Source organism: Anastrepha obliqua, chromosome 4, assembly GCF_027943255.1.
Source record: "Anastrepha obliqua isolate idAnaObli1 chromosome 4, idAnaObli1_1.0, whole genome shotgun sequence".
Lineage (NCBI taxonomy): Eukaryota > Metazoa > Arthropoda > Insecta > Diptera > Tephritidae > Anastrepha > Anastrepha obliqua.
This window is the reverse complement of record NC_072895.1, coordinates 10,022,141-10,047,404: the sequence shown is the minus strand read 5'-3', so window position 1 is coordinate 10,047,404 and position 25,264 is coordinate 10,022,141. Positions and strand designations below refer to the sequence as shown.

General features: G+C 39.3%; 2 protein-coding genes across 2 annotated transcripts in view; one reads left to right on the top strand and one right to left on the bottom strand.

Moving 5' to 3' along the window:
* Positions 1-3,047: 3,047 nt before the first annotated feature.
* LOC129245177 (uncharacterized) lies at positions 3,048-4,301 on the bottom strand. Its single transcript, XM_054883200.1, has 4 exons — positions 3,839-4,301; positions 3,671-3,756; positions 3,412-3,562; positions 3,048-3,352 (listed from the first exon to the last, which is right to left on the bottom strand). The coding sequence occupies exons 1-4, from the start codon at positions 4,146-4,148 to the stop codon at positions 3,210-3,212; spliced, it is 690 nt and encodes a 229-aa protein (XP_054739175.1). The 5' UTR covers positions 4,149-4,301; the 3' UTR covers positions 3,048-3,209.
* Positions 4,302-18,362: 14,061 nt separating this feature from the next.
* Positions 18,363-25,264, top strand: part of LOC129245214 (serine proteinase stubble) — a 55,515-nt gene continuing 48,613 nt past the window's right edge. The window contains exon 1 of the mRNA XM_054883253.1: positions 18,363-18,518. The gene's annotated coding sequence lies outside the window, so the exon portion shown is untranslated. The remainder of the gene's footprint in view (positions 18,519-25,264) is intronic.

Genomic DNA, 25,264 nt, shown 5'->3' with positions numbered 1-25,264 from the left:
ACACTTTAGTTTTAAGACGAATATTTATTTGTGAAGATTCTCACTATTTCGCGCACTTTTCAATTTTTGTAAATAATTTATTATCGGAATTGCTCATTGTTGCTCTTATTGTTGGTAGCTTCTCTCATATACAAATACGTATACATGCATGTATGTGTGTGTATGTATATGTATGCATAATATTATATGTAAATCATTAAACCATTGAACTAGGGGAAAATCAAAGCATTGCCAAAAGTGCTAATGCGTTTATTTAAGCTTTTTGATAGGGTGTTTAGTGCGGGATTAAAGAGGAGGAAAAATATTTATGAATCTATAATATAATTTAAGCTCAATTCGTTTGTAATTATTAATACAAGTACATATATATATATGTATTTACTTACATTAGGGCGGGTGAATTTTTTCGACGTCATTCCAAGCATATTCGGATTTCATATTCGTAGAATTCGGAGAAAAAAAGTGCATTAGAAAATATCGCTAAAATCAATTATTAGCCCCACTCACTGCATATGCAATTTTTTTTATATGTAAAGCAAGCAAAAAACTTGCAAAAACAACTAAATTTTACAATATTTGAATTCATTTTTTCATTGGAATTTTTTTTTTCCTGATAATTTTTTTTTTTTTTGTAATTTTTTTTTGCAATTAATAACGTATTTATAATAACTTTGATTTTAAATCCATTTCACTTTCAACACGCGGTGTCTTTTTGTTCTTCTCTCTAATTTCATACCCACAACTCCCTCCCTATTTTCGTATTAAATATGTCTTTAATTAAAATTTCTGTTAAAACTTTGCGGGATCAGAATGCACTCTAGAGTTATGCTCCAATTGACCCTTTTCTTAGAATTATATGTAGAATCCGAATATGCTAGAAGCGATGCCGAAAAAAATCGATCCTTACAAATTGACCCGCCCTAATGTAGCTGGATATTTTTGTATGCTGTTACACTACACTATTTAGCTATAACTTAACATTAAAGTGCTCTAGACATGAATATATACATATACATAGATATGCCTTCATACATTTACTTTATGTAGTGCTGTAAATAATGAGAAAAACTATTAAATAGTAAACAAGCTTTTTGTATAATTTATATGCGAATTAAGGAATAATAAATTAATTTGAAAACATAAATTTTTTGAATATTTTATTGCTTTATTTTGCAACGTTTTGCATGTCATGACATCGGCAACTTTGTGTATTGCAAGGAAGTTGATGGCCTTGAAGAAATGAAATTTTTCGTCGACTTCATAAAGGTAATCCAAACGGCGCTTTAGTGCTACTTGAGGAGTGCCAGACTGGCACTTCAACCAATTGCACCTTTCTTAGAACACAGTGGTTCTTGCGAATATCGAAAATGGTACGAATAATCCAGTCATTAATGCTCAATTCACTACTCATTTGTCTATGGAATGAGTTTTCAACAAACCAATTACTAAGAGTGTTGTAGTCCATCAACCAACTGGAGCCGATACACTCACAGCGAAGAGAGATTGTCGTCTTTGTCTACATGAAGGTGAAAAGCTTCGTCGAAAAACTCGTTTCTATTGGATTGTATGCAGGCATTCAGTATATCAACAGCCCTCAAAAATTTCCTACTCATGTTTTCCTTACCTTCCACCGAATCCATAATAGTCCGGGAGCCAGGGGTCATTTTGACCTCATCATTTCATGCCGACTGATTTTAATACTGAAGGCAGACGCCATCCAATGGATGACGAAACCAACGTAAGCTGGTCCAGTAGCAGTGAGTACGTGCGTGGGATGCTGCGAAACGTGTCGAAAAAAAATTTGTATTAACTCATTTAATACCGGCTGAAATTTTTTTGTGTATTCTTGACATTTAGTAGAATAAAAAAATAGTCAGCTGCACCGTAGAGGGGGGAAAATACGTCAGCTGAACAGGCGAACTTGTAAAATAAATTAAAAAGTAAAACTACTTATGCCGATTGAAATTTTTTTACACAATTTTGGACACATATGAAAATATGATAATGATGGTCAGCTGCGTTTTAGCGATGGGAAGACCGTCAGCCGAAGCATTGAAAATTCCGCGCGCCGCCGAGATGTGTGAACGCGATGATACATTCTTACTTCGGCTGACGGTCTTACTTTTTAATTTATTTTACAAGTTCGCCTGTTCAGCTGACATGTCAACAATACATGAAAAAAATTTCAGCCGGTATAAAATGAGTTGGTAGAAATTTTTTTTCGACACGTTTCGTACCCTCCCACAATCACACCCACCGCGGGTGCATCAGCTGACGTTCACTTATTGATGAAAGCAAAATCACAAGTATAGTCAAGAATTTAAAAGGTATAAAAACGCAGTCCAAAATCTACCCCTGACTCCCTGACTATAAATAAATGTCATTTCATATTTTATCGTTAATTTTATTGTAATTTTTTTCTTCAACCATCTTCGGAATTGGTCACATTAAAAACGAAAAAAATCCCTTTTTTTCACAACTCAAATCATATTCAGCGCTTGTTTTTGCTTCTGTAGGTAGCTTAATTAATGCATGCCAAAGCCAATGGAAAAGGTAAGAAATTAAAAATATATACACGAAAGAACACAAAATAAAATTAAAAAAAAAAAAATTACGGACGTCAGAGATGTAAAACCGTTTTTCGACCCTTTTTCTTTACTTTAAAAGTCCGAAAAAATATTAAAAAATTCTTTTTCCGAAACAACATGTTTCCTGGACCTACCTTTAGATGAGCCAGACGAAGAGGACCGGTGATATACCCTACACTGACGCGGCTTCTATTACTGATACAACAACAACAACAGGAAGAGAATGAACTTTCTCCATATTCATTCCTCCCAGCAACACTTTACTCCAACTGCAGGTGAATTCTCGCATTAAAGCCGATGTGCCCAGCATAGAGGGAATTAAAGATGCCATCAAGGCGTTGCCGATTAGCAAACCTGACGGCATTGACGGAATTCCCGCCGAGTTTTATGCTCTGTGAAGATTGACAATTCGATCAAATGTCAACCCAATTTATCCTATCATAAATGAAAAACTGATAATTTGGCTTGTAAATTTGCTTTATTTTCTGAACGTTATTAGAATGTGTTTCTCAGTAAGATTTCTTTGAATTTGTACCCCAAATAAGTGCACTTATGATTTATTTACAATGTCGAAAGTGTAAAATTTTGCCAAGCCAATTATTGTGGCTCATAATCGATCTGCTAGACCTCTGACTCCAAGACCACATAACCATTTCTTTTTTTTTGATCACTCATCAACATTGGCTTGTTTGCTCCAGCCAAACTGTCTTTGCGCAAGTTCTTGCACAGTGTGAAAACTTCGTAGGATATCTTGTAGAAAATCACTGCAAAAACACAAATTTCAGCATTTAATTTACTTACACTTTTCAACACAACGCTTTACTTAAAATCACTGTGAATGAAGCGAGTAGTATAACGAATACCCGGCAGTTCACCAGCAGGCTAGAGATGCTCACGTAAATGGCCACATGAACGAAGAGTCCGAAAAGAATGCCATGAAATAGCAGCCAGGGCAGCATGAGCTTGTAGTTGAGCTAAATATTAATGCCGGGTGAAAGTAATGCATTATTAATTAATTATTATTAATTATTAAGTAACTCTATTATGCATAAATTATTAAGTAATTCTGCTATGCAGCTCACCTTCGCGACGCCAATGAGCAGGAACATATTCATGAGCACATTGACGGCTGAGAGAAAATAAACGCCAGTGTTGATAGCCATTATAACTGCAAATACAAAAGCGCAGGATTGTAATTTTATAATCATTTGCCATCTGACTCCTCTTCCCCCCACCTTGCAAGTACTTACCCTGTCGCAACATTACACGCGTCAGTTCCATTTCGAAGGATTTACGTAGCGCGTAGGCAAAGTAGCGATGGAATTCATGGCTCCATTGCATCGTCAGTCCTGTGCAAAGCAACATTGTTGTGGACACGATTATGCCCATCCAGCCGATAAGCGAGACATTTTCGATTAAACCGTAGCGTTGCTCATCGTGCTTTTGCGTTTCGGCTTCGACTGTAACGACAGCTGCATCGACGGTTGTTCGGCCGTTTGTTGTTGCTGTTGTTGTTTTGGCGAGCACTTGTGCCACGGAGTCCTTCCGATTCGGCTTCATTTGCGCAAATTCTCCGCGCAATGCAGGTTAATATTGAAGCCTTTTTTTATTTGTCGGAGTAACCAATGATTAACTAAAAAGATTTCTTAATTTTTCTTGCAATTTGAAACAAACACAAATTTTGAGTGATTGCGACTTTTACAAAGTGACATACTTTCCAAAAATTGTCAACAAATCAGTTAAGTATTTTTCCGGTCACACAAAATATGAGCTATTTATATTTTTGGCCTTAGCCATGTATAGTGTCGTTTTAATTTACCATAACCGCACTCAGAACGTTTTGATGTGAGGGCCATATTGGGGAATAAGTGCAAGCAAGGGACATCTCACATCGAAAAAAACATTTAAAAGTGTTTCTTGCCGCCGCCTTAGCCGAAACCTTGGGTATGAAACACAAAATGATAGAAAAGAATTTTTTCGAATGACGGTCTTTCCTACGGGTGTATTTCTATCATGAAAACCATCTGCCGTTCGGAGGCGGCATAAAACTGTAAGCTCCTCCACTTGTGGAAAGGCATTAAAGCGCACATTGTAGATAGAGGGAGGAGCTTAACCCAAAAACCAATAAAGAAATGGATATTATGGGAGCATCGCCCAAAGGACTGAATTAATTTTATGATATGCTTACCTGGGGTGGGTCTGACCCTCAAAGTGTAACCAACTTCAGAGTATTGTTCATAAGCGCGCGGAAGCTTTTTGACGAGAGTAAACGCGAAAAAAGAAAATCAGTAATGGATTTCAAACGTAGCATTTCACAACCAGCGATTGTTCGAGAGCTCGAGCACCTCAAAGTAAATAAAGTTTTCGTTTATCGCACCACTACTCGTTACAATGATACTGGTAGCATTGCGAAACGTCATGGAAGTGATCATCAAAAGACTGCAACGTCAGCTGAAATGGTTCAAACAGTGAGGAAACAACTTGAGCGAAATCCCCGACGAAGTGCTAATCAAATGGCGAACGAACTGAAAATATCTGACCGTAGCATCCGCCGCATACTGAAATATGATCTCAAAGTCAAGATTTACAAGATCCAAAAGGCGCATGATCTCACACCAAAGCAGCAATAAGTCAGACTTGAGAGAGCGAATGAGTTGCTTCCCTTGGATGAAAGCGTTCAATTTCCAAATATTGTGTTTTCTGAAGAAATTTTTCAAACTGAGGAATTCGTTAACTCCCGAAACGAAAATTCATACGAGAACTTCAGCCATCGATTGGCTGCCAGTAGGCAGCACCCGCCACAGGTAATGGTGTGGGTGGCTGTAACCGCAGATGGGTGCTCTTCAATCGTTTTCATAGAGCCTGGCGTCAAGATAAATGCGAAATATTATCGGGAAAGTATTCTGGAGGTTCCTTTGAAGTCGTGGGCAGACAAACATTTCGTTGACAGACCATGGATTTTTCAACAGGACTCCGCACTGTCTCACAAAGCTCGAGTGAACCAAGAATGGCTAAAAAACAATGTTCTGAACTTCATAATGTCCACATAATGGCTCTCAAATTCACCAGACGTGAATCCGATGGACTATTCTCTTTAGGCCAGTTTGCAGAGCATAGTCCGAACTAAAAGATTCACCAGTCTCGAGGGGTTGAAAACAGACATTGTCCGCGAGTGGGTCAAAATACCTGGAAGTCACATTCGGGCAGCTTGCGATTCATTTCATGGCAAAATGTGTTCATATCGAGCAAAAGTAAATGGATTCTTAATTTTGTACTGTTTTCACACATTTTTTACTTTGACTTGAATAAAAGTAATTTTCCAAACGAAGTTGATGGCCTTTTTAATTGATTACACTTCGAGTGCCGGACCCTGTATAAGTTTAAAAAATATTATTTTATTAAAAAATTACAAATAAATAAAAATTTTCAAAATAAAAAAAAGTTTTATAAATAAATTTAATTTCTTTTACAATTTGTTTTTCAAGAAAAAAATAGAAGAAAAACTCTTTGAAAATCAATTGATTAAACAGAACATAAAATATTTTTTTTATTTTAAATATTCACATTATCATTTAAAGGGTGATCAATTTAGATGTATAGTATTTTAAATTGAAATAAAACAACGAAAATTCAAATTGATTGGGTAATCTTTATTATTTTTCAGACATCCGCAAACACTGATTTTGAATGACTCGCTGGAAGACTTCGGTCGGTATCTCGTGAATAATTTTAGTATCGTGGCTTCCAATGCCTCAATCGAAGCTGGTTTATCTAAAAAGCATGTAGACTTTATATACCCTTACAAATAAAAGTTCCAAGGTTTGATATCACACAATATTGGTGGCCAATCCATTCGTCTGAGACACTCACTTACTCACCGAAACCAAATGTTGTAGAGCTTCACAGGCTTCCATTTCCGGCATCAAAAAGTCGCTCGTCATGGCGCGATAGTGTTCGCAATTCACTGTTACATTGGCGCCAGTCTCGTTTGAAGAAATATAAACCCATGATTCCTCCAGTCCAGAGGCCGCACCACACGGTTGTTTTCAGTGGATGTAATGTCTGTTCTTGAATAGCTTCAGGTTACTCTTCAGCCCAAATGTGGCAATTTTGTTTATTGACGTAACCATTAAGCTAAAAATGGGTCCCATCGCTGAATAAAATTCGGGTCCTAAGCGCGCGATGAACACTTTTCACCGAACCTCGATTGCCGTATTAGAATTGTACGATTTGTAAACGTTGTTGAGGCATAAGTCTTTCCAGGATGAAATGCCAATGAATGCTAAAAAAAAATATGTATTCATTTTAACAGTAGATATGAAAGGACATTTAAAGATCTTTGAAGACTTCCTACATAGTCCCATTCTTCATAGGGATGATATACTATCACCCAAACCAATACTCTTCAGGAACTTCCAAGTTATAATCAATGAACGAACAGACTGGAGAACTAACTCTATCACTTTCAAACCTGGCTCCCAGCTATGGTTTACTGATGGGTCCAATTTGGAAAATGTTAGAACAGGGGCAGGAATCAATGGGCCTAAATTAAAAAAATCGATTCCGATGGGATTCTTCTCTTCTTCTTCTTAATTGGCGCGATAACCGCTTACGCGATTTTGGCCGAGTTTAACAAAGCGCGCCAGTCGTTTCTTTCTCGTGCTAACCGTCGCCAATTGGACACACCAAGTGAAGCCAAGTCCTTCTCCACCTGATCTTTCCAACGCAGAGGAGGCCTTCCTCTTCCTCTACTACCACCAGCTGGTACCGCATCGAATACTTTCAAAGCCGGAGCGTTTGTATCCATTCGGACGACATGACCCAGCCAACGTAGCCGCTGGATCTTTATTCGCTGCGCTATGTCTATGTCGTCATAAAGCTCATACAGCTCATCGTTCCATCGTCTGCGATATTCGCCGTTGCCAACGTGCAAAGGTCCAAAAATCTTGCGCAGAATCTTTCTCTCAAACACTCCAAGCGTCGCTTCATCGGATGTTGTCATCGTCCACGCTTCTGCGCCATACGTTAGGACGGGCATGATGAGAGTCTTGTAGAGTGTTAGTTTTGTTCGTCGAGAGAGGACTTTACTACTCAATTGCCTACTTAGTCCAAAGTAGCACTTGTTGGCAAGAGAGATTCTACGTTGGATTTCAAGGCTGACATTGTTATCGGTGTTAATGCTGGTTCCTAAATAAACGAAGTCTTTTACAACCTCGAAATTATAACTGTCAACAGTGACGTGGGTGCCGATACGCGAGTGCGCCGACTGTTTGTTTGATGACAGGAGGTACTTCGTTTTGCCCTCGTTCACTACCAGACCCATTCGCTTTGCCTCTTTATCCAGCTTGGAGAAGGCAGAACTAACAGCGCGGTTGTTAAGGCCGATGATGTCAATATCATCGGCATACGCCAATAATTGTACGCTCTTATAAAATATTGTGCCTGAGCGATTAAGTTCTGCGGCTCGTACGATGCTCTCCAACATCAGGTTAAAGAAGTCACACGACAGCGAGTCACCCTGTCTGAAACCTCGTTTGGTATCAAACGGCTCGGAGAGGTCCTTCCCAATTCTGACGGCGCTACTGGTGTTGAGCAGCGTCATCTTGCATAGCCGTATTAGTTTTGCGGGGATGCCAAATTCAGACATCGCGGCATACAAGTAACTCCTTTCCGTACTGTCGAATGCAGCTTTGAAGTCGACGAAAAGATGGTGTGTGTCGATTCTCCTTTCATGGGTCTTTTCCAAGATTTGGCGTATCGTAAATATTTGGTCGATGGTAGACTTTCCAGGTCTAAAGCCACACTGATAAGGTCCAATCAGTTGGTTGACGGTGGGCTTCAGCCTTTCACACAATACGCTCGCTAGAACCTTATAGGCGATATTTAGAAGACTAATCCCGCGGTAATTGGCACAAATTGCAGGATCGCCCTTCTTATGGATTGGGCAGAGCACACTTAAATTCCAATCGGCAGGCATGCTTTCATCCGACCATATTTTGCATAGGAGCTGATGCATGCACCTTACCAGCTCCTCGCCGCCATGTTTGAATAGCTCAGCCGGCAGTCCGTCGGCGCCCGCGGCTTTGTTGTTCTTTAGCCGCGTTATCGCTATTCTCACCTCGTCATGGTCGGGTAGCGGAACGTCAATTCCGTCGTCAACGATTGGGGTATCGGGATCATCACATTCTCTTTGACATGCGCAGCTATCACTATTAAGTAGGTTCGAGAAGTGTTCCCTCCATAATTTAAGAATGCTCTGGATGTCGGTCACCAGATCGCCGTCTTTGTTCTTACAGGAAAACGCCCCGGTCTTGAAACCTTCTGTAAGCCGCCGAACTTTCTGGTAGAATTTTCGGGCGTTGTTCCTATTGGCCAGCATCTCAAGCTCCTCGCACTCACGTATTTCGGCCTCTCGTTTCTTCTGTCGAATAATACGTCTCTCTTCTTTTCTTAGCTCTCTGTAGCGATCCCACATGGCTCGCGTTGCGCCCGATCGCAGCGTGGCTCTAAAGGCAGCATCTTTTCTTTCGGCGGCAGCATGACATTCCTCGTCGTACCAATTGTTTTTTCGGGCTCGCCGGAATCCGATTTCTTCTTCGGCGGCGGTACGTAGAGAACGAGAAATATTGCTCCATTGCTCGTGCATGCCGATTTGTTGGGCAGTACTCTCTGAGAGCAAGAGTGAGAGTCGAGTGGCGAATCTTCTGGCTGTCTGTTGTGATTGCAGCTTTTCGATGTCGAACATTCTTTGCGTAGTTAGATGTACGCTTTTCGCTGCACAGAGGCGTGTGCGCAGTTTGGCTGCAACAAGGTAATGATCCGAGTCGATGTTGGGTCCTCGGATCGTACGTACATCTAATACACTAGAAGCGTGTCTTCCATCTATCACAACATGATCGATCTGGTTTCGCGTTTTTCGATCAGGAGACAGCCAGGTAGCTTGGTGTATATTTTTATGCTGGAATCTGGTGCTGCAGACTACCATGTTTCGGGCCCCGGCGAAGTCGATCAGCCTCTGTCCGTTACCGGATGTTTCGTTGTGCAGGCTGAATTTTCCGACTGTGGGACCAAAAATTCCCTCCTTGCCCACCCTGGCGTTGAAGTCGCCAAGCACGATTTTTATGTCGTGGCGGGGGCAGCGCTCATAGGAACGTTCCAGGCGCTCATAGAAGGAATCTTTGGTCGCATCGTCCTTCTCTTCCGTCGGGGCGTGGGCGCAAATTAGCGATATGTTGAAAAATCTGGCTTTGATGCGGATTGTTGCGAGACGCTCGTCCACCGGAGTGAACCACAGTACTTGGCGACGAAGTCTCTCTCCCACAACAAATCCGACACCGAATTTGCGCTCCTTTACATGGCAGCTGAAGTAGACGTCGCAAGGTCCTATGGTTTTCTTTCCTTGCCCCGTCCATCGCATCTCTTGGATGGCAGTGATGTCAGCCTTTACTCTCACGAGGACATCAACCAGCCGGGCAGAGGCACCTTCCCCATTAAGGGACCGGACATTCCAGGTGCATACCCTCAAATCATAGTCCTTAGTTCGTTTGCAGGGGTCGTCATCAGTGTTGGAAGTTCTCATCCGAGGCTTTGTATATGCTTTCATTGGGGGGAGGTTTTTAAGTGGCGGGTCCCAAACCCAGCGCACAACCAGCTATCCTGGAATGTTTCGCCTTCTCACTTTAGCTCACTCCCGAACGGGTGTTCGGAAGCTACCCAGAGGATACGTGGGCTAATCCCGGCCGTTGTGAGCTGCTTGAACCATATGTAGAAGAATCGTCCTGGCCACTCCCAAGTGAATGGCGATCAGTAACTTTCCCCACTTGCGTGGACTTCTACATATGGAACCATCCTCCGATGGGATTCTACCCAACAATATTCCAGGCAGAAATACATGAGAGGTACTCACATCTACATACTTTCAGATAGCCAAGCGGCTCTAAAAGCCCTTCTATCAACAACTATCACCTCCAAATTGGTAAATGATTGCCTAAACCTTCTCAACACGTTAGGAAACCTCAACACAGTAACACTATGTTGGATTCCGGGACATGAAGGACATGAGGGAAATGAAATGGCTGATGACCTTGCAAAACAAGGAGCAAATATGCAACTTACTGGTCCTGAGCCTTTCTGTGGACTAACAAAAGGCCACATTAATGAATTCCTTAGGAAATGGGAAGAAAGAAAACTTGCCGCACAGGCTAAACTGTGCCGGTCAGCGTCAAGCGAGACTATTCCTAAGTCCCAACAAAGGAATATCTGACAAACTTCTCTCACTAAACAGAGTAGATCTGCGTATTTTAACCGGATACCTTACAGGTCACTGCAGCCTGAGGTATCATCTAAATAATATTGGTCTATCTGAGACCAATGTCTGCCGCTTTTGCGAAATGGATATAGAAAGTTCAGAACATGTGCTTTGTGAATGTCCTGCGTTGGGCAGACAGAGACTTCATCACCTTGGTGGTATCGTAGTATCTTCATGCAATCTTTGGAACAACAAACCCAAAATTGTGCTAAAATTTTTAAAAAGCCCAAAACTGTAGGGTTGCAAAAATAGGCCTTTCACAATAGATCAGCTCTGGTCGCAGTGCGTAATGGCCTTCTAATAATAATAATAAAAAGCCCTATTAGGAAAAGTATGATACCTCCAATCTTATCACCCTTTATTTAAACTAAAATTTCGCTCAAAGCTTTGTTTTATTTAGAAGGCAAGGTCAGTGATAATCAGGCAAAACACTGTTGTGGGATTTCTTATCATTTTAATAAATATAATATAATAATATTTGTGCCTAGCACTAAAGCCATCTACAAAACCTCAAGCAGAATTTAACAGAGGCCTAAAAGTATGTGAAAAAGCTTTAATTGTTTATATTGCGGCTATGCGTACTGCACAAAGGGTGGCTACAGTGGCGGCCCATAAAATATAGCCATTTATTCATTTATTTATAAATTGTATTGCTTCTAATAAGTACGGGCAATCAATTACACCATTGGCGATTTCAGAAGTAGACGGAAGCAATAGACGAGAAAAAGAGGTTAATAATAAGTTAATCATTTATATACTCACCGTTGCTGTTTACAACATCTTCCCATTTCTCGACCAATTTTTTCATGCCGTTCCGCCAAAATGGTTTGGCAGAAGGTGGAAACGATGGTAATCGGTCGTTGCAAGGTCCGGAGAATACGACGGATACTGAGGCACCCAGGATGTCAACTCTTCAGTAAATCCCAATTCACGACTGGTTTGGCGACTCTTCTTCTTCAAAAGTGATTTGAGACGTTCTTCATCGAATTCAGAAGACCTTCCGCTGCGGGACGTGTCATCGACGTCACATTCACCATTTTTGAACTTTGCAAACCATTTTCGACTATAGACTTACCTATGCAACCTTCTCCATACACGTCGCAAATGTCCTGGTCTGCTTCGGTAGCTTTTTGACCTCGATGAACATCAAAGGAGAGCAGGTTTCGAAAATGTTGATTCTTGCCTCCTGGGTATTCCATTTCTAAGCCTCAAAACTAATAAAATATTAGTTAAGATAGTTTTGTAGAACAGGAAGAGTTCTATCGAATGAATACGTACCCCTTAGCCAAACAGCAAACAACCCGAATATCTCACTGATAACACAAACCTGGTCATTTCTCCAAACGAAGGAAATGCATACAAAATTGCCTCTAATGAGCAGTCCATATAACATGAATTGTTTACTATTTTGCAACTGAAAACATGCAAACAAAAAATTAAATTATATTGCAAAACATACATACGTAACCTACCAATTGAAATGTAGCTGCTTTTTAGCAGTGACGAATAATCTGTAAAAGAAAAAATATTTCATTGTTAGTAGCTCTAGTAAATATTTTTCAGAATTTTTGACACACAGTTTAAATTATTTTTGTTCCATAATTCGCACTTTAACTACATATTTAAATGATTAAAAGTTAAAAATTGCAACAACCCGTTTCGAAAATTTGAACAGCAAAAACTAATTTTACTATAATATGTCTTAGAACCTTGAAATTGCTCACAAAATTCTAATTTGGCATAGCAAGCCGGCTCAAGCAAAAAGACCAATCACTCACACATCTAAGTGCCTGTCAAGCTCAGATATTTTGCCGATTGTTTCGTTGTACGCACCAGTAAATGGTTTAATAAGTTTTAGGACAAGAAACTCAGTCACTGAGGACTGTCTTGTTTCGTCATTTCCCAAATACGGAAATCCATTTGTAACAAATTTCCCATGCAGATCAGATGCATTGTATTCCCAATTTGTTGGGTTTGCTTGGCATATAACTGTCATTTTGACCAGTCGGTAGTTCTTGTGTTAACATAAACGATAAAAACATATCACTTCTCATTTTCTTTCCTTTCAAATAGGAATTCGTAAGTTAAATTAATAAGTCCTACATACCAGCTTGATCAAAAAGATTCCGGAATATATTTAGAAAATTCAAAATACGAGTTTATTTTAAAAGTGATATTATCGTCTTCAAAGTACTTCCCATCAACTGCAACCCACTTATGTCAGCCTTTTATCCAACTCTCGAAACATTTCTGGAGCTATATTTTCGGTATAGCCACCAAAGCCGTATTCGATTTTTCCATTACTGACTTTCGGCTGCTCAAACGCGATCCCGGTAATGGTTTTCTGACTGGGTCAAATATAAAAAAATAGCAAGGAGTCATATCAGGTGAGTTCGATGGCTGCTGGATGGTGCTCGTTGCGTTCTTGGTCAAAATCCACGGAAAATGATGGCACTATCCGACGACGGTTCAAAAGTCCTTTCTTTTTTGTCGAATTACTTCATATCGCCCTAATAATAGCCCCTATTAACTGTCTGACCTTCTGGCAAAAATTCATTGTGTACAAATCCGTTGTAATCTATAAAAACAATGAGCATTGCTCGACGTGTTTTTTTGGGTCTTAGTTCATTCCTTCATTCGGAGCTCTCCATTCAGTCGCCTGTTGTCTGTAATCATGTGTTTGACGGATTCAGTCTAAAAAATCATGTCTTTGTCGATATCAACGCGGTCTCTTTTGTGCATGAAATTATGGCCGTTTGGGACCAACTTTGCAGCAACACCACGCAAACCCAAATATTATGGGTCCTGCACTGATCCCTGAAAAATGTTCAAGTCCTCTGCCAATTCTCTGTTAGTTACTTTGCGATTATTGTGAAACTTTGGTTTCACTTTGTTGATGTTGTCATCAGTTTTCAATGTCGAGTATGTCGACGGCCTGGCCACGTTTGCCATACTCGATGCATTCACGATCTCTTATGAACAATCTGAAGCGTTTATGCCACTCGGGTACCGGCTCTTTTCTTTAGAGTACCATTTCTCGGAAAGCTTCACAACATTAATCAGGTTTTCGCACCATTGAATCCATTTTTAACGCAAAATTCAATACAAACTCGTTGTTGCAAGTTAAAATTCAAATCCATTGTTAAAACTGTAAAAAATCGAAAACACGTGCAGACGTAGGTTTACTCATTACAAATGTCAAGTAAAGACAAAAAATTTTGGTTGGAATATTAATCGCTGATTGCCAGCAAAAAAACAAAAAATTGAGCTCGAATCAGTTGACTTACAGCGTCACCTGGCGGTTGTTCCGGGAACTTTTTGATCAAGGTGGTACATGCACATATTTATTATAAACTAGTAAAAAAAAACAGAAAAAGAAATAATATACACAAATGGATTTCTTCTTGCCCAGCATAAGAATGCGAGAATGACAGCCTATGAGTCTTCTCTCAGTACGCGTGAGTTATGCTTAGTGTTTCACTTTGTAATAAAAAATTCCTAGTAATAAATCGCTCAATAGTCTCATACATTAAAAACCAATTTTTATTGTAAGAATTTTCACTTTCTAAGCGAATATGGGATGTGTGGGTCTTCTTATACTTTACACGGCACTCGCTTGCTTTGCTCTAACTGGAAGCTTTTCTTTCGTATTTCGAAGCTAAAGAATTTGAATTGGAATTTATAAACATGTTTATTTACATATTTTTTGTATTGCAGCAAACATATGAAATGCTCATGCGATATGCTGTAATTAAGCATTTCAATGAAAAATGTAGGTATGCATGGACTCCACTGGTTGTGTTGTTCTTCTGCATCTTCTGTCAACTCTTGATTATACTAAAGCACGCAACGCTAAGAATGTTTATACTTAAGTAGCTATAAAAAGCCACAGCTTAACGACGTATAAGCAATTAAACTTTCTCTCGACCATTGATATTTAAATTTTTTTTATTCATATGACTATGAAAAGTTCTAATATTCGGTTACAGTTTTGTATGTATCACAAAGAAGAATACGACGTGTCTCAAGATGCGTGCTTCTTTAAGGCGTTACATACGTCCAGCAGCGCCAAAAATGCGCTAAAAGAAAAAATATTTTTAGAAGGAATAAGAATAGAAATAAATATAAAAAAATTGTATATATTGTTTACTAGTGCTTAAACTTTATAAAAAAATTTATTTTAATTTTTCTTTACGAAAATTCTTGGAGTATTTCTAGATATATCAGGAGCCTTTAATAACGTGACGACGTGATGACGTAAATAGCATGGAGTCACTTATTGTGCAACCCGTTGTTTATCTATGGGTAAGGCAGCTATTAGCTAGCTAAAAGATAAGAGCGGAATGGAATGATACGAGCGTCACCAAATATGAATGCAGAGGCACTCCTCAAGGTGGGGTACTATCACCGCTATTACGGTTACTTGTAGCAAATAAACTGCTCAAGAAATTTGACGGAGGGACACCAAAACTAGTGTCATATACAGATGGCATAGCTATAGTAGTTACGGGAAAGTACCTGGACACCATCAGTAATGTGATGAAAAACACACTTAAAATGGTACACCAATGGACATCTCGCGCAGGGCTAGGGATAAAGGCCGGATAAACGGACATGGTACTTTTTACCAGGAAGTGCATACCCCAACGTGGAACCTCCAGAAGCTAGGCAACCACGAACTACTTCTCCAAGATCACGCAATTTACCTGGGAGTAATACTAGGCCGCCGTAGCCGAATGGGTTGGTGCGTGATTACCATTCGGAATTCACAGAGAGGTCGTTGGTTCGAATCTCGGTGAAAGCCAAATTAATAAAAACATTTTTCTAATAGCGGTCGCCCCTCGGCAATACCTCCGAGTGTATTTCTGCCATGAAAAAGCTCCTCATAAAAATATCTGCCGTTCGGAGTCGGCTTGAAACTGTAGGTCCCTCCATTTGTGGAACAACATCAAAGACGCACACCACAAATAGGAGGAGGAGCTCGGCTGAACACCTAACAGAAGTGTAAGCGCCAATTATTTATTTATTTTTTTTTTATTTTTAATACTAGACAGTAAATTGCTGTGGAAGCACAATGTTGAGGAAAAGGTGAAAAAGGCCAGTAACGTGTTGTACGCATGTAAAAGAATACTGGGCGTTACTTGGGGTCTATCACCCTCTCTGATGCATTGGTGCTACACGGCAGTAGTTAGACCGATACTGCTGTATGGGGTCTTAGTATGGTGAACTACGACAAGAAAACTGACATACTTGATGCCACTAGAAAGGATTCAACGACTCGCTGCTCTGTGCATAACAGGAGCGATGAAAACCACCCCAACGGCGGCGCTGGAAATGACACTCATATGAAATTTCTGCGAAAAATGTTCTTAGGGCCAGGGAAGCCATAGAGAGACTTGCCGTAGACAGACGGTTACACATCCATTGGGTACCCGGACATAAGGGCATTTTAGGAAACGAGATGAAAGATGAGATTGCCAAAAGCGCTGTTTACATACAATTCGAACAAGACATACGACATACTGAAACCCTTAAATACGGTATACAATGGCATCGCTGCGACATGAAAACACGGATAGACAGGAGGTGGAATAATCTAACCACTTGTAAAACCGCGAAAATCCTGATTACACAGAATGCAGATAAATACGCCAGATTCGTACCAGCCCTCTTTAGAAAGGAAAACATAACTATCGTAGCAATACTGACAGGCCACAATTTGCAGTCGGCTTACGCTTAAAAGATGAGAATTACAAACAACGATAGCTGCAGATTGTGCAATGAACGAAGAGAGAGGTAAACGCTTGAATACCTTCTATGTCCTTGCCCTGCATTAACTAGAACCCGAATAAAATGTTTAGGAGCCCTACAATATGAGAGGTTAGAATGTATCTCGGGGTTCGAGCTTCAGGGCTTACTTAGATTAGCAAAAGACGTAGGACGTAAAGGACAAGCTCCATCTAGTAACACTAAGGTCCAATAAGTCTATGTGATGGCTTTCAACCAGCCAGGTCAACGCTCTTCATATGGTTTGATAGGGAGCGGAAAAGAAGGTAATAGGTCGGTGCAAGGTCCGAAGAATACGGCGGATGTTGAAGGACCTCCCATTCGAGCTCTTAAGTGCGACTTTGACGACTTGTGCAACATGGGGCCTGTCGTTCCCTTGAAGGAGTATGGTTTGACTATATCAATCAGGTATTTTCAGCCTCACTCATGCAGTGTAGCTGGACAATGTAGAACTCTTTGTTGACCGTTGCATTTTTTCGAGCATTTTCCAGCGCATCATGCTCTCCCAGTCCCACCCATCATATCATAACCTTCTTTGGATGAAGATTCGGCTTGGTTCGCGGCTTTGGCGTATCTCCTGGATCCATCCACTCCTTTCTTTTTTGCTTTATATTGATCTATACGCACCAAATCTCACCTCCCGTGACGACTCGGTACAAAAAGCGCTGTTTATGACCGCGTGTTGGTCGATCGCGAGCGAGATGCTGAGAAGCAATTTGAAGGTGACTTTCTTTTTTTTCGCTGAGCTCGTGAGGCATCCAGTCTCACAATTTTTGAGTAAATCCCATTGAATGAAGGTGATTGAGAATCGGTTTATGATTGCAGTTCATTTTTTTGCGCCAATTCACGACTGATTTGGCGACCGTTCTTTTTCAAAAGTGATTTTAATCGAATTCAGAATGCTACGGAACGTGTCATCTACGTCAAAGTCATCATTTTTGAACCTTGCAAACCATTTCCGTGTATACTCGCCTTTGACACCTTCTCCATACACTTCGCAAATGCCCCCTCGATGAAAAGCAAAGAAGAGCAGGCAAAAATGTGGCGGATTGTCAATGCCTGTCACGGGGACCCGCTAACAAATTTTTTTACGTGTACTCAAAAGTTCACATCGAAAAATGTAGTAGGTGTATATCAGCAATTCAGTTGCCCCTAATTTGCTTACGTATTCACAACTGCATTGTATCTTAACAACGCCTTATTCACACCAGCCACACGTTGCAACATAGCTAAGATAAGTTGAATGCAACGAAAATTTCATAATCGCAATTGTATTTATTTTGGACATGCAACACCTCTATGTAGAAGCAGTTAAGCATCTGCTTATGTACGAGCCACATTTTCTCTCAACAACAAGATATATACAAATATGAGGAAGTGCAGCAGCAGCAGCAGCAAAGCTTGTCTGAAGATGGGAGAACCCATTGCTTTGCCACCGGCAACCAACTTCAAATTCTCAATCCAGATCCCACACGCAGGCGTACGCTGTTGAAACATGTTGCTGAATTATTGATATTGTTGTTGTTGTTGTTGTTGTTATCATTAGATTGCTAGCTATGGCATTTCCTCGGCAACAGGTTGGCGCAACGCATAATTAGCAGACACCACGCCAGCTGAGCAGCTAAAGCATCAGCAGCAAGCGGCAAGATCAGTCTGATTCTGTCGTTTGACGTGTTTGGTTTGGCATTTTGGCTTTCTTCTTCGTTTATTCTTTGCGTGCGGGTACTCGTGGTGTATGCTGCTTAGCTGTGGCAGCTGGCTGTGAGCATTGAAAAGCTGAACGTGAATTGTGTTGTTGTGGTTGAAGAAAAAAGTGGTAGTGAAACCTTTCTAAGGTGATTTAAAAAGAATTTCGTGTGTAAGAAATAGATGTATGAGCTAAAGTGCTTAAGTATTATTTAAGTGAAACTTTATGCGGCGAGTGTAGAAACTTAAAAACGAAATAAAAGTGCCTTTTTTTCGGTTTTGCTGGAGTGTGGGAAAATCGTAACTAAGCGCCGACGAAAAATGAATTAAAATAAAAACATTCAAAAAGTAAAATATTTAATTTTACAGATGAATGTAAAATTGTATCTAATTTTTTAAGTATCTTTGTATTCTCTTTGTTCTAGTTAAACTTATCTAGCCATTTGATTTCCTTCCAGCCGCCACCGCCATAAAGGCCTTACATTTTTTTTTTCATGCTTTTATTTGGCATCTGGAGCAATTTCTAAAAAACTATCAGCAGCAACTGAACAAAAATGCCAATGACTCTGAAATTGTTGCTGTTGTAAATTAATTATTGCGTTTTGATGTTAAAAGCTAGTACAATACATTCTCCAACACGAGCTTTCATAAATTCAGGCACTTATATTCAAAACTACAAAAACCCATACATCCATCCGTGAATATTTCCACTGCCTTTCATTGCGGCGCACAAGCTCACATATAACATACACCTCTATCTATCACGATACTTACATATGTGCGTGTGTATGCACGCATTATTGCCCCATTTTGATAGTGGCACACTTTGCCTGAGCGCGCCATTAACAGTAGCAACAGCAGCAGCAGCGCAACCACATCTTCATTATCATCTACAACAAAACCAAAAATAAAATTTCATTGAGCACAATTGCGATTTATTCGTAACTTGTTGTTGCTTGATTGCTTCTCCTCTTCATATTTGTTCGAACTTCTTTCTTAAAAATGTACTGCTTGTGCGCATTTGGCGGTTGGCTTGCGAACTGGTTGCTTGTTTGTATTCTCTGTCCATTCAGGCAGTTCGGAAATTGTGTCACGGCCAAGGACGCAATGTTTTTTGCGCGCATGTGTCGTGTGTGCGCACTTGGAAATGTATGCGTGTACGTGTGCGAGTATTTAAAAAAAAAATAGTTTCGAGTGAAGCCTGTAGGCTCTTATTCGATTTGACTTCGATTGAATTGGGGGGCGAAATAAAAGGGACTGGATTAGCCGTTTGTGGTGGTGTTGTAGTCAGAAAATTCTGGTGGGATTTCCTCTGTGAACATTAGGCATAAAAATATAGAAGAAGTTATTACTAACATCGCACTCGCGACGACAGGTAATACAAATCGATGAGTTTATTTATGCCAAAAAAGAGCTTAGAATTAAAGGGTAGAGGCCTTTTACATTTATGGGACATAAGCAACTCCACTTTACAAAGTGGTTGGAGGATAGAGTCCGAATATCGTTAACCCCGAAATATCAATATCCCGAAATATTATATTAAAAACTTGAAATATCAAAATCTCGAAATATGTATTATATTAAAATCCCGATGAGTCAAAATCCCGAAATATCAAAATCTCGATCTATGAAAATCCCGATGGGACAAAATGTTGAAATATCAGAATCTCGAAATATTAAAATCCCGAAAGGTCAAAATCTTGTAACAACAAAATCTCGAAATATTAAAGTCCCGAAAGGCTAAATATGAAAATACCGAAAGGACCAAATGTCGAAATATAAAAATCCCGCAATATTAAAATCCCGAAAGGTCAAAATCTCGATTTGTCAAAATCTCGAAATATCAAAATCTTGAAAAATAAAAAAAACATCGAGGGGACTAAATGTGGAAATATAAAAATCCCGCAATATTAAAATCCCGAAAGGTCCAAATCTCGAAATATGAGAATAGTGAGAGGACAAAATATCGAAATATGAAAATACCGAAAGGAGAAATGGTCCAAGTATGCAAATCTGCAAATAATACAATCCCGAAAGGATAATATCCCGAAATATTAAAATACCGAAAGGTCAAAATCACGAAATATGAAAACACCTAGAGGACAAAATGTTAAAATATCACAATCCCGAAATTTTAAAATCCCCCAAGGTTAAAATCTTGTAAAATCAAAGTCTCGAAATATTAAAATCCCGAAAGGTTAAAATCTCGAAATATGAAAATACCAAGAGAACCGAGAGGACAAAATGTCGAAATATCAAAATCCCGAAACATTAAAATCCCGAACAATCAAAATCTTCTAATCCCGAAATAGGAAAATATCGAAGGGGCAAAATGTCGAAATATCAAAATCCCGAAAGGTCAAAATATAGAAATATCAGATTTTGGAGATCCGCTATTTAGCAAGCATTTGTTGATATGAATTCCAGGATATTTTTTTTATTTTTCTAACCAGAAATCAATTCTTATCGAAAGAAATCTCACAATGATCCATGATCAAACAATTTCATAAATTTGAAAATATTTTATGCTATGAAAACAACAAAGAACATGCAATTATGGATCAATTGAGCTCTGCACGCAATACTCGCTGTATGGCAATGAAGGCGATAAAACATCATATCGATATACACTATGAAAAAGCATAATGTTGCTAATGCTACCATAAGAATACACGGACCTAAAGCCTAAAAAACAACTCGAATTGGTCACACTTCGATTCCTAAAATATATCCAATGTATAAGTATTGTACTTTAACGAGCGGTTTTTCAACTTTGGCCTACACTATTTGTCGTGCATTGGCCAAAGCAAACTCTGCATCGCATTAGTCTCTTCAATGCTATAGGGATAGCTTTATGCTTAAGGACAAAGTCGGCACAAGCGTCTACTCCAAAGGACTAAGTCAGTCCGTCCACGTGAACACTCTAGTGTATTTAGGGTTGACCCAGCGCCACCACTGCTGGAGCTCTCGACAATCTCCATCTAAGTGCTGTTCCAACAAATTAATTCAAAGTGCGTAGATGTAACACCACCAGATTAATCTCTGCCAAAAAAAAAAAAACACTTTTAATTTTGAAATCAATCGATATTTTAGGGTGCAAAAAGCCCGTAAAGTTGTTCACTTAGTTTAAATGAGAAAAAGTTGGTCCCTCGCGCATTTGATACAAGACTGCTGAAGATTATGCAAAATTCCCCTTTTCAAATGAGTCTGTGGAGTGGCCATAATTGAACAAAAGAAAATATTAGCGAGTGGCGAATAGATGAACCAACTCGGATAAATAAACTACACTGAAGGATAGTTGGCAAAAATTACATTTGTTTGGAGGCACTTAAGGCCCTCGCCTAATTTCAAATAGTGTTTTTGGGTGTTTCTTTAAAAGCGTGTAAAAGGCGACCGCCGTAACCAATGGTTTGGTTTTCATAGAGGACATAGGTTCGAATCTCGGTGAAACACCAAAATGAAGCAAACATTTTTCTAATACCGGTCGCTCCCCGGTAGACAAGGGCAAACCTCCGTGTGTATTTCTGCCATGAAAAAGCTCCTCATAAAAAATATCTGCCGTTCGGAGTCGGCTTGAAACTGTAGGTCCCTCCATTTGTGGAACAACATCAAGACGCACACCACAAATAGGAGGAGGAGCTCGACCAAACACCCAGAAAGGGTGTACGCGCCAATTATATATACATTTATAAAAGGGAAACGAAAAAAAAAAATTTATTTCTGTTTTCAGTAGTTTATTTTTTTATCCGTTCTTGAAATATAAACATTTTCTTTTACTCATACCAGGTTCGTTCAAAGTTGTCAGCCTTCAAAAAATGGTCTTCACTTGGAAAACGGACACAGATATCCGGTTTTATTGAACCAATATTGATAAAATAAAACTTAAATGACGTAGAATCTTCTTTTTTTTAAGATCGTAGTTCACACGATAACGGCATTCATATTGAACAAAAACGTTTTTATTTTCTAGATTTCAGACAGCTGTGAGTCTCGGAATGCGTGTTGCCAGCGATATACCTGTGTTTGACAACGTTTTGAACGACCCTTGTATGAAAAAAAAATGTTTATACTTTAACAATGGATCCAAAAATAAAATACTCAAAACAAAAATAAAAAAACCTTTTTTCATTTTCGTTTTACACGCTTTTAAAGAGACACCCAAAACACACCACTTCAAATGAGGCGAGGGCCTGTATTTGTAAAATCGCATTCTCACAGGGAAACATTTGTTGGTTCCACTCGTGTCTTTTGAAGTTCGTACTCTGTCAACCTTTTGCGTTCTCGTTGTTCTCCATGTTGCTTTTGTTTGTGAACCAAAAACTAACAGCTGCAAGATATATGAGCACGACGAGCAAAACCAAAAGAGAATTCGCAAAGTTGAAGCAACAAAATTTGCTCTATATGAACGCGTTCTAATGAAATTTGCCTAATATCAGAAGAAAGATTTGGCAGCATTGAAAATAGTGAAAATTGGTATAACTATTTTATGAGTTAGCGGCGAATTTTTCTCCATAACTTTATTGTTGCTTTCACAAGGAAATTTTTCGTAAAGCGAGCAGAGAAGTGGCGAATCGAAGACGCCCATTATATGCCTTACCATATTCCTACTCACCGCAAAAATTGTCGCATACGTAGATCCTTAAGCGCAGTTCTTCCAAGCTTCTGCACTACATAATTTGTCTCGTTGGAGGGAGCGTCCCACATTATTCTCACCTCTGAGCGGCTGTTGATTTCTGGGGAAGCCTTTAATTGCAAAAAAATGCATTGGCGTTTGACATTTTTTTTGTCAGGAGATCACCGCTGAAAAAAAGAAGCTTTTTAAGGTTTCACAGTCGCCGTGAGCCCAGATATGTCACGTGCAAGTCCACACCACTGCAACCATCAACTGCTCCTAGATAATCTCTGCTATTGTTTTGTAAGTTTTTAATTAGCAAAGAAATGTATGATGAGTGCAAGCAAATCACATCAATTCACAAGTGCTAATTACACTATGTCACATTGCACTTTGTGTACTTTTGCAAATAGTTACTTTTTCAGATTCCACTGCAGAGTAAGCGACATTGATTTTATGCAAGAAGAATCACATTAGTAAAAGCTTAGCGGTCGCTGTAGCCTTGTGAGTTGGTGTGTGGCTACCCTTCGGGGGTGCGTAGGCTCGAATTTGCTTACATAAAATAGCAAAATGATAAAAAAAGTTTTTCTACAATAACAGTGGTCTCCCTTTGGCAGGCAAATCATTTGGCAAAAGGGCTAATCTTTTGCCGGTGTTATTAATTACAAAAATGAAATTTTATGGCATAGTGTAGTTCCTAGAATGTTACTCGATATTGTATTTCCAGGAAGAGGTGAATTCACATGCTCACGTCTCAACCAGCTATTGGGTGCAATTAGCTTTTCTTGTAATCACAATTAATGACTTTTAATGAGCTTTAGCACAATCAGTATAATTTACTATAAATAAATATTAGTCTCTAATAAAAGTACTTTTGCGGTTGGCTTCGTACTTACTTACGTAATTATTTACTATACACACAAATGCTCGCCCGCCGCTAGGAAAGCCATAATTAGTGGTTAATTAGAGATCATCGACTGCTCAGCTACAGATCCGACAGATTTTATTACTTTGTGAATTACATTTGAATAATATTTTCACATGTTTTATATTGCTTACAGATACTCCTGAATTTCAAATGCAATAAAAACTAGTACGAGTATAAACAGAACGTTTAAGGTGATGGTAATTCCCCGCCATTCAATTTCCTAACTCATTGCGGTGCTCATTAGTCACTGGATGATCGGTACTCATGCGGAGCAACTTGGAATCCCGTACATTTTGCATAAGCTGTGGGGATTCAGCATAGAAAGAGACTGTTGAGCACTTTCTCTGCAAATGCTCGGCTCTGGCGGCTAGGCGCTTGGGATTCCTTAGCGCGCCCTTTGAGGATGGCATGAGGAAATTCTCCAGCCTAGATCACTTTTCTCTGCATCACTACATCAACAGCACTGAATGGCTGTAGATGCTTTTCTCTTTCCATAAATTTTTTCGTAGGTAGTGGCCCACATTGTGGGATCAAAACGGCATGTACTTGAAGTTTACCTGGGGTACTCTTGCCATCTAACCTACCTACCTATACACAGTGTTGACAGTGAGCCAAGTAGCCAAAACAAAAAATGTAAGCAGGCTCATTTAACAATACGTTTGAATGTATTTGTGGATGATTTTCATTAAGTGTCGTTAGTTTTAAGGGGTTCGGGGTAGTCAGAGGCCTGAAAAAATAATGATTTTTATTAATTTTTTTTTGCTAGCCAATGTTTTTTTACTTTACAAAAACAAAAACATGGCATCAATACATCATGTTTCGACTTGACTTAAGTAAAATTTCGAAAAAAAATATTAATAATTGTAAAAGTTATCGCTGCTTGTCTGAAGCCCGTTTCCCCAGAAGTCCCTTGCGGTGATCATCACAAGTCCTTCTAGATTCATCAGACAAGAGAAATTAGTTTTATTGATAAGTAATCTTGAGCCTGATCGAAGCGTTTTTTCAATATTAACAACATGGCGTCCTCAGGAAATATTTTTCAGATTTTCGAGAAAAAAACCGACAATTAATTGTTTAAACAAATCGGAATTTTTGCAAAAAAAATCCTTCGATCATCAGGGACGATTTGTGTATGTTTTTCAAAAGCAGTATAAATTTTATTGAAATCTACCAAGCTGTTTTTAAGTTGCAGTGATCACCAGTTCAATAAACATAGTTTTGAGAAAAACGCATTTAATGTTTTGCTATTGACTTATTTAGAGTTATACGAATTATTTAATTACTTACACTGTGTCATCTATTCCTGGACCATATAATAGTTTTTCAGCCGTCACAGCAGCTTCGAAAATATCGAT